Source organism: Terrapene carolina, unplaced genomic scaffold (assembly GCF_002925995.2).
Source record: "Terrapene carolina triunguis isolate 2854851 unplaced genomic scaffold, T_m_triunguis-2.0 Scaffold85, whole genome shotgun sequence".
Taxonomy (NCBI): Eukaryota; Metazoa; Chordata; order Testudines; family Emydidae; genus Terrapene; species Terrapene triunguis.
Window position 1 is genome coordinate 38,433,881 of NW_020664436.1, and position 11,014 is coordinate 38,444,894.

Genomic DNA, 11,014 nt, shown 5'->3' on the forward strand with positions numbered 1-11,014 from the left:
TCGCTGTTCCAGGCCAATGGGGGCTGCGAGAAGCCACGGACAGCACATCCCTCAGCCCGCGCCGCTTTCCGCAGCCCCCATTGGCCTGGAACAGCGAACTGCGGCCAGTGGGAGCCGCGATCGGCCGAACCTGCGGACGTGGCAGGTAAACAAACTGTCTTGGCCCGCCAGGGGTCTTACCCTAGCGGGCCACGGGCTGAAGGTTGCTGATCCCTGCTGTAAATGTTCCTGCTAGTAATTTCACCTGCTAGAATATTCATAGACAGCAAAGAAAAATGAAGCAAAAAGGATTCAAAACAGAAACAAATATTTGCAGATTTTTTTTTAAATTTTCACCTAGCTTTGAAGATGTATGTATTTATTTATTTTAGAAAAGGAAAGTCATTCTTCTCTCAGCTCCTAGTTACAGAAGGCTAAAGGAAGTCTTTCTACTGAAAAACCAATACGTTTTATCGGTATGAAAAACTAATAGTACTTGCCATATGGACAAAATGGCTTACCACTTAATGAAGTGTAATCCATTTAGCACGATATTTGCTAAGTTGGCAGTCCATTAAAAATAAAAGTCAGTTTTCAAAGTAATGTGTCCAGGAGTCCTCACAAATTTGGTTAAAGAGGGAAGGAATTCTATGGGACAGCTACATGCTAAATCTTGTAATTGAAACCACACAACATAATCTTAATGTGGGGGAAATTTTGTTACTCAAAGAATGAATGAATCCCCAACATTGCTGGGGCATTTTTGTAAGTGCCCAATAAAGTCTCTCTCTCTCTTTTTTCTTCTTCCTTTCCTCTTACTTGTTACCAGTATTATTCTGACTTCACTTAGGGCAATCTTTCCAAAAGTGATCTCTAAATTTATGCCAGTTTTTGGGTGCACAACTATGAACTTGTAGTAAATTGCATCTGGAAATAGCATCTGTACCTCCTAATCTGAATTCTGGGGCATGCAAAAATTTGTGACTGAAAAACTCTCCCAAAACTCAGTTCATATTTAGAGGCTGGTGTGAAACCACTTTGGAAAACGTAGCTCTAAATATATACATACTCCATACATTGGAGCATTGCTATAGTCATTATTTTAAATTAACTTTCTCTAGACAAAATAAAGTGTTGTACTACATTGCAGCCTCACTGTTAGGAATGAAGATAGAGGGGACAATGCAGGAAGGCCAACACATACAACCAAAATGGAGAGTATCCAGGTCATAGAGGAATGGTAAGTTTGTCACGTTAAATCTTCCAGTGCTCACAATAGCTATCCAGTAAATCAAATGTCTGTATTTCTAACTTGTCTGTAAGTAATATCAAAACCTCACTTGATCTGAGGCTTCTAGGAAGTTATCTGATGTTCCCTTCTTAAATCTTTGGATAAAAGGCAGTAAAATCAGACATGATGATGAAACGCAAGTAAAGGCATTCCAAGTCCTATCTTACCTACAAAAATAACTGTTTAAATACAGTTGTGAAAATGTTGTTGCCCAAACACGTGGGGAGGAGAGAAGATGGGACTAGAGGAACTGTCACTACATATCTTCTGGCCCTCCTTCCATATACACAAATTCAGGGGTCATGCAGTTGCTGCTCCAACTTTGAGTGCAACTGCTGCTGTTCCAAGACCTTGGGGAGCAGAAATTTTTCTCCTTCTCTCTGCAAAATTCCCTAGCATCCAGCTGAGTTATTTGGAATAAATGCTGGAGAAAGGATTTTAGCCTTAACTTTCTGAACTTGAGATTCTGCTTATTATTCTCTTCTTAAATTAATGTAACTCTGGGGCATAGTGCCATCTTGCTCAGATATCTTCATCAGATTGTAATATTCACGAAGCAAGGAGGGTCCAGTTTTAGAGCAATGAGTTAATGGTTACAAAAAAGGAACTTAATGGATGAAACCAGATTCGATGCCCTACTCAATCCCTAAACTCTGAATAAATTCCAGACACTCTATCCTACTTCTACCTGTTTCTGAACTTCCTGGAAGTGCTGTCTTGTGGACACTGCATGTATACATGCCACAAACTCCTTTAGCTTCAGTGGAGTTGCTTCTTATTTTGACCATTCTGAGAAGAGAATCCAGGCCTCTGAGTCCAAGAAATTATCACTGACTGACAAAACAGAAAATATGGAGTCTGTATTAGTTAACTAAAAAGTTATACCCATTTTGCTCAGGATAGCTTTCTGGAAGTATAAATATTAAATAACTTGTATATCCTGTATTGCTTGTAAAATAAAGATTGATTAAATGGATTTGAGCACTAGACATATGGTCGAATACTGCTTATTGTGTGACATGTATATTCTAAAGCTCTTAAACACTGGAACTTTCAGAGGCTTCCATCATGCAGGAAGGACAGGATGAGTACCCAGTATTAAATTTAATAGTAGTTAAATAACTTGAAAGACTTAACCCTCCAGTTTATCATTTACATATTAAACAATGTAGTCTTCTAATCTCCTATCCAGTGCTTAAAGTATAACAAACTGGGGATAGCTTTCTTCTAAAAGTGGGAATGGGTTGGGTTTTTCCCCCCTTCTTCTGTATCCAATTTTGCCAGTAGCATCTGGTGTTACCCATCAAATCATGTGTTAATAGATCATCATTCAGATCAGTAGCACCAAACAAAGGGAAACTTAGCAACTCTTAGGTACTAGAGACATATGCTAATTTAAAATATCTCTCAATTGGTATTTTGTTGGGCCTCATTAGTATGCCCTTGGTGGCCAAGGGCCTCTTTGTTCTTCTCAGCCCTACTGAACCAAATAATGCAGATGCACCTGATTGGCCTAGCATCTTCAGAAGCAAGCAGTGACATCAGATGTCATCTAAACTAGCCTTGAAAGAGAATCCATTATCAACCATTCAGAATCCAATCTCCTTTAAGTACAGAGGCAGTAATTAAATTCTGCTGTGTCTTTGCAGAATGTCACTTTATTCTTGAGTTTTATGGGTAACAAATAATCTTAGCAGAAAATCAATAGAAAACCAGGGTACCCTGCCTCTTAAAATAAAACAAATTTAATTGGTATTGGGATTATGAACACAGAAGTGAAGACCGTGCAAAACTCTACAGTTATGAATGAAGCCCCATTGTTTTCATTAGTTCTTGACTACAGTGTAACTGAGGAGAATTTGGCCCAATGTATGTAAACACTGTTACAAAAACAGAAGCGTATTCTAATGATACTTTCTTTTTGCAGCCAAAACCCTACTGCAGATGAAATTATGTCTTGGGCTCAGAATTTTGACAAGATGATGAAAACACCAGCTGGTAGGAACCTTTTCAGAGAGTTTCTTCGAACAGAGTACAGCGAAGAGAACCTGCTTTTCTGGCTTGCGTGTGAAGACCTAAAGAAGGAACAGAACAAGAAAGTTATTGAAGAAAAGTCGAGGCTTATATATGAAGATTATATTTCTATACTTTCACCAAAAGAGGTAAAGCTGGAAATACTAAACTTTCATTTGCTGTAATCAAGGATGGCAGTGCTGCAGGTTCATGTGGTGGGGCTAGAAAACATACCTGACTTGCTAGATCAGACAGATTCTTCACACTGAGGATCTCCAGCCAATGAAAAGGGGCCAGGGTTGGGGTTGGGGGCATTTGGCATCATTCACTCCAGCTTCTCAAATCTCTGGGTAATGAAGCAAGGCTCAGTGATCACAAGGCCAGCAGATGTATGTTGTTCTCTGCTTTTGTAGCGGAAAGTTGCTTTTAGAGATAGGGAGTAAGCCAGGGAAGAAGACTTGAGGAGATGGTGCCAGTCAACAATTGTGACATCCCAATGAATAATCTCTTATAATACTTAAAAAGTTGTGTGTGGAGTGATGTCCTGCAATCACTGTTGGAGTTTGTTTGTTGTTCTCAATATTTTAGATAAATGCTTGGATCGTGTCAAGTACAATTAGTTCCTTTACTTCCCCTACACTTTGGACAAGATCCTCAACTTTTGTAAACCATTCTAGCTCTAAGCCAATGGAGCTATATTGATTTATACCAGCTGAGGACTTGGCCCTATACATTTATCCTCCAGGATGGTCGCTAGAGGTAATAGATTCCATTGTCATTATCTTGCCTTTCTTCTGTCTTGTAGTATGCTATGTTGATGTGTGAGTGATACGACTGTCAGTATAGTAAGCTAATAATGTTTTTCTCTTTCACATATTAATACTCAGATGGCTTTCTAAGCCATCATGTAGCCCACAACTCTCCCCAGCTTTTAGGACTGCTGTAGCATTCTAGTTTCATCATTAATAGCTCAAAAGTGATAACAAATTTCATGCTCAGTGTACATAAAACTTTCCATGCAGATCCCCTTCAGTTTCAATGGCTATCCCAAATCATCTCCTGTCATTACTGTAGATCTTAAGAGGCAAGCAGGAGACCTCTTGAAACCACTTAGACGGGCATGTGAGTTGAGAACCTTTGCCCCAGCCACTATGCACCCTTTTCCCTATGCTGCTATGGGTTTGTCTGAACTATAGCTGTTTACAAACCACTTTAGTGCAAAAGCTTTAGTGTTATCTGGACCGGTGATCTGCTAGGGCACTCCAATCCTTGACTCTGGGAGTCAGCCTTACCCTGCTCTGCTCTGAGAACCCCCACTCCTGGCTGTTCACTCACAGCCTCTGGTATGTAAACTGCTTGGATTGTGCAACCAAATGACACTAGCCAATATCTCTGGTCCCAGACACAACCCTAGGAACCTCCGTCTTGCAGTGTCCAGTTATGCCTGCTGGACGCTGCAAGCTTATATGATTTCATCAATTTAACAAAGAAATTGATATGTACCAGGCTTGTTATCCCAAGGGGAGTCGCTGACACGCTTCAAACCAAACGCACTGTTTCAGGCAGAATAAACAAACAAATTATTAACTATAAAAGATAGATTTTAAGTGATTATAAGTCAAAGCACAACAGATTGGATTTGGTCAAATAAAATAAAAGCAAAATGCATTCTAAGCTGATCTTAACACTTTCAGTGCCCTTACAAACTCAGATGCTTCTACCACAGGCTGACTGTTTGCTCTTCAGCCAGGCTCTCCCCTTTGATCAGCGCTTCAGTCGCTTGGTGGTGATGTCTGTAGATGGAGGTAGAAGAGAGAGGAAGAGCATGGAAAAAGTCTCTCCCTTTTATCATGTTCTTTCTTCCCTCTTGGCTTTGCCCCCCCCCCCTACACACACAATCATATTATAAGGATGAACGTGGGGATGCAGGGTGTTCCCCCAAGATACAGAGTGTCACAACCAGCACTCAGTTATGCATATAAACTGCCTGCACACTTTACAGGGTCATTGAGAAAATTCTGGTCAAAATAGACTACAGGTGTGAAAGGTGACTCTTTTTTTAAATTCCATAAACTCAACCAATTTTCACCAGAACACTCACCAGCAAATATCTTCAATAAGGACTACTTGATGCCACTTTCTCTAACAAAGAGAATTAATCTGCTAGCTGCATAAAATGAGAGCCTAATGCTGTTAACTTCATGTACTCAAAGGCAAATCACCCAAGGGAAAAATCACTTAAAGCTAAGAATTTCAGGTCTAGGATAGAGAAGTACAGTTGGTCAGGAGTTGAAATCTGCCCCAAGCAAGTTCCAAGGTTGCAATACTGCCCTTTGCAGCTGCTTCTTCAGTACTATAATACAATACAGATCTGTCGCATCTTAGGCGCATTTAACATGTGCGATTTCAGCTTTACGCGGTCGGCAAAAACAAAAACAAAACCCCAAAAAAGAGAAAAATAACAATTTAAATACTGTTTCTGTAGTGCGGGCGATTCCGCCCGCCATTACACTCAATGTAATTTTGACTATATGTGATTTTCGCTTTAGGCACTGACTGCAGAACGTAACCCCAGCGTAAGATGAGACAGACCTGTACACTATCTTGTCTACAGCTTTAGTGATGCATGTTGCATCACATAGTGCTGTGTGCATGATAGGACAGAGTTCACAACAGCCATTTATATGAAAGTACATAGTAAACAAGACACAAAATATTCTACAGAGTAAATATAAAAAAGTAATAGAAAAACTTGCTAGGAATGTGATATTTGCCGTTAAGTTGGCATCATAATAATGCCTTGTGACTAATAAATGATTAGACTATAGAATGCATCTTGGAGAAGTGGACTTACTCTATACAAAGACTAAGCCAATAAAGATGTATTAGACTATTATGGCAATAGTACAAGCATACAAGAATGGAAAAAATACAGGTTGCTACATGTCACTCGTAAGGCTGTAGAGAAAACTTGCATGCTATCTTAACTATTTCAATATGGTATTTGGTTATATATTTAAAGACTTTATTGCAATGCATATGCAATATTCATTCCTGATTTTTTTTAATGCTTAACCATGTACCTTTAATGTTCCTCTAACATCAGGGTGTCTCTGTTGCTTTTGGGTTTATATGGACTAAATATATTTGGACAATAATTTTTTTTTTAATATGGGTAAAGTGTAGATATATAGACCCAGATCCTCAACTGATCTAAATAGCACAGGCCCGTTGAAGTTCATTGCATGGCTCAAATAGAAGGATCAAAGCAACAAATTGTTCTTGGCTCTTCCATATCAATGGTCTATCTTTTTTCTCCACAACTAATATTTTCCTAACTGGACCCATTTAGTTTTCCCTATTGCAGCCATATTTTACTTAATCTCATATGAATCTTGTGTTTTAGTAGAACATCAGGGGCAATGTCCCTCTGTCCTTCCTAGATGTCAGAGTTCATTACAAAAGGAATATAAGGTCAGAAATTCAAGTGGAAATTGCAAAATTGCTACCAAGTTAAATATGAATATAAAATTGCCTAAAAGAGGAAATTACCATAATCTAAAAGGCCTTGAATGGAAGAAAAAAAATGAGACTTAAGACTAATAGCAACATTAGCACAACAATAAAAAAAAGAAACTTTTGGCAATTTGTGACTAGTAAGTATAGTGTTAAGAATAAAACAAAAAATCCAACAACCATGGTACAGTAAGCAGAAAATTTCAGAAGACTGAACAAAAGCAACTAGGAGAAAGCATTTCAGCCAATTAATGAGTCATTCAGTATTTCCCAGGAGGAATATGTTTAAGTTTGGAAAAACTGAGTAAAATGATCAATGTAAAATGAAATGTATATGGAGAGATCCATGTTAATGTATAGCTTTAACTGCCCTGCATTTTTGCTGTGATATAATGGCATCTTTTTCTCATAGTACCTAATGTGAAAACAAAGACCAAGGCAAATCAAAATGGGTTTGGTAAGCTCAGATTGTAGTTTTGCCCATACTTGTATAAAATTGACTTTTGAAGAAGCCAAGTACACAAAAAATATAACTGACAAAAGGAAACTGAGCTCTTGGTCCTCTGTGGATTCTTTTTTGGGGGGGGGAGGAGGGGCGGAAAATATCTATGAAATATAGATATTTATACGGCCCTTTCCAAATCTGTTGTTTAACAGACATCTTCTATTCTCTTCAGGTTAGTCTTGATTCTCGGGTGCGAGAAGTGATCAACAGAAACTTGTTGGATCCCAGTCCTCACATGTATGAAGATGCCCAACTTCAGATATACACCTTAATGCACAGAGACTCTTTCCCAAGGTTTTTGAACTCTCAGATGTACAAGTCTCTCATCGAAAGTACTGTAGGCTCTACTTCTGAAACTTAGTTCTAATTTTTGGATAAAATAATTTGGGTTTTTTTGGGTGGGTGGGAGGGAATAAAAGTAGTTTAATAACATCTGGCGCTGAGTTCCTGGAGAACTACAGTTTAGCACTACTCAGGCTACTGTGAAGAAAACAAATACATATGATGGTCTCTGTCTACATTTTTACCAAGGTCCTCCTTGCTTGAATTTGCGGGGGAGGGAACAATGGATTTGCCAAAATACATTTGTTTCACACTCCTTTCACTTAACGGCAGTCAAGATTGCAATGATGTATTTGTAGTTTTATGAACAGTCTCCTTGTGTATTCTCACACTGCATGTGCAAGATAAAATTGCTTCACATACCACTTAGTTGTTGCAATATTTAATTCAATAACATAAATTATATCTGTATTTAAGAACTTTTTTGTGCAATACAGTCTTATGGTACATAGAAATAATTGCAGCAAACCAGGAAGGGGCTTTCTTTTTTTTTTTTTTTTTTTTAACATCACTAACACAGAAAAAAGCCAATTTTTCACGTGTAGCATTATTCAACATGCTCTACTGAGTACAATACACTGACTTTTTGAAGCCAATAATTCTGTATGGGAAAAAGAGCTATTTATCACTGTTTATTTAAAATAAATCAAAGTGGGGATTCCTCTGGTTGGTCACTGCCAAAACTGGCATTTTCATTAGCGTTTGCAATGTCAAAAAAAAAAAAGCACAAACCACTTAAAGGGATCCATGTCTGGGTGACACAATTTATGCGCTGATATTGTTTAATTGTTATAAGAACAAAGATTTTCAATGTACACTTCAGATGTCAGATACTGTAATTGATTTATTAAAGACTGGTGATCCAGTTCTAACACTGTTGTCTAATGTTATGTACTTCAGCAAAAAAAAAAAAAAAGTTTATAATTTAGTTTTTGAATAAAGAAGTTTAATAAAAGATTGCCTACATGTAGCATTTTAGAGCATTTTAGAACATTTTGATGAATTGCATCTGTCCTGTAAGATATTTTTCTTTTAAAGAGAAATCCAGTGAAAAGATGTTTTTTTTAAAAAGTAGTATTTTACAAAGGGGGAGAGGGCCTAAGGAAGACTTATCTCAGCTTGTCTCTTTGATTTTGAAAAACTCCTTGAAAACAAGGGGTTGCAGAGATTAATGTTCAAGGGCTTATGATTTTACACTCCTTACCCAGGCAAAAGTTGAAGTTAACAGGTGTCTTTCTTGGGTAAAGAATTCTGAATATTAACGGCCCAGTACAATCAGAACTAAGAAGGCAGCACAGTGCTCAAATCGCCTTGCTGCTAGGCTATTTTTTGCAGGTGTCTGGCTTGGCCTTTTTTAAAAAAAAATTGTCCTATTTTGATATGCACTTTGATGTTTAAATATACCATAACTTGTAACTTACAAAACACCATCTTCATGCTTAAAGTACACAAAACTATATTCTGAGTGCTAGCATCCCCTGCAAACTATCTTGAAAGATAAATGATAGAATGGCTTTGAATAAAAGTTTTAAATGTCCTTATTACTGGGAACATTGTCCTTATACTAAGGCTTAGAGAGAGGCAAGAGTCTTCTCCCTTACACCCATAGAAATATGGAGTAACTCCATTAACTTTGGAGTTGACAGATTATACCGATTTGTAATGGAGCAGAACCTAGCCCTGAAAGGTTGAGCCCTTCCCCTCAGACTGTAAATTACTTCTGATGGGCTGACCTCTGTACAGAGCCCTATTGAAATCAATATGATTCATACAGGCACAGGGATCTGCTTGCATGGAATAACTTGCAGGATTTGGAGTTTAGTTTATTTTCTGGGGCTTATTTTTTTCCTTTGTTTTACTACCTCTCTCACACATTTATTATTATTATTATTTATAGAATATGTTTCAAATAGCCGGTTTGGGGAATTTTTTAAATTATCATTTTTACTTGAAACCTGTGTGCTTTTTCTGGATGAATATGAACAATTTGAAGAATTGTTTCTTAAACTCATTTGGTTTTGTAATTTATATAGAATTCAGGAGATTATTAAAAGGGCTATTCTTTATTCCCTATGCAAATATTTTAAATGTTGTAGTGTATGACAAAATGGGATTTTAAACAAATTCTGCAAGGCAGAAAACAAAATTCTGTTTACAGTGGCGTTGCTGACTATCCTACTATATTCAGCACTTTTAAATATTGTTGTTTATGAAAATGTAGTTTAAAATGCAAGACATAATATTTATAAATATTTCTTTTAATAAATACCTGTTTTGTCTGAAAGTGTTGTTGTGTTATGACATACTTTATTCATGTTGGTTAGCTATTTACCATTATGAATAAAATATTCAATTATATTGATAGAGTAATAGCTATGATGTTTACAAAACTTTTCTTCCTGAAGGGGGGGATGGAATTCAACAAGGAAGAATTGCCTCCTTCTACTGTGAAATACAATTTTAAAAATGAATTTAAGATGCTTTTTCTTAATTAGAATTAAATTTGGTCCTACATATCTACTGTGCCATTTAGTTAGAATGATATTTACTATGGTACTATACATATATAGCATCATATATGTATATATTTATATGGCATGATTTTAGGTTTGCTAGTGTTTGAGGCACAATGCATTTTGGTGCAAACAACTAGACAATGTGTAATAAGACAATACTGCATGTATAAGCCTTTAAAAATGTAGACTTGAATATTCTTGATGTTACCATTTGATGGTGACCTGCTAGCCATAAGCTATCTTTATAAGATACTTTAGACAAGTAGATGTTCTTGTCAAAACAGACAGTTCATCCTTTTTAGGACACTTCTAACTAAAGCTAAACATAAGGGCCCTAAAATACATGTTGGTTTCTAGCATAGGCATTCCAGAAATCTATATCTGGAAACTGTTACATTATTTTAAGAAATATTACATAGGTCTTCAGTGTAATATTGCAATGAGATTATGTTCTAAATCCCCTATTTTCAGGGATTTATAAACTGACCATTATTTATGACATAGAATCTTGCTTCCAAGGAGTAAATATTAATATAATTACTGTTAATATAAACTTAAATAATTGATGTTTTCAAAATTATATGAATAGTCAACTACAGTCCATGTCAACTTACTGGATATCTCAAACTGTTTAAATTTCTGAAATTGATATTGACAACAAATTAGGTCATAACACAATCTCATTGCTTTTGGTACAGTATTTTGAAAAAAATGTAAACAGCCACGCTATTAAACTTGAAAACTGATTTACTTGTACATATAATGTACAATACAATTTTTAAACTGCCCAATATGCTTACTCTATAGACTGGAATAACATATATGTATATACCGTGCCACTTCTGGTCTCAT

General features: G+C 36.7%; 1 protein-coding gene across 1 annotated transcript in view; it reads left to right on the top strand.

Moving 5' to 3' along the window:
• RGS17 (regulator of G protein signaling 17) overlaps positions 1–7,665 on the top strand; it is a 113,329-nt gene extending 105,664 nt beyond the window's left edge. Inside the window, 3 exon segments of the mRNA XM_024212372.1 lie at positions 1,130–1,219; positions 3,198–3,432; positions 7,477–7,665. Coding sequence (XP_024068140.1) covers positions 1,130–1,219; positions 3,198–3,432; positions 7,477–7,665 — 514 coding nt within the window.
• The last annotated feature ends 3,349 nt before the right edge of the window (positions 7,666–11,014 follow it).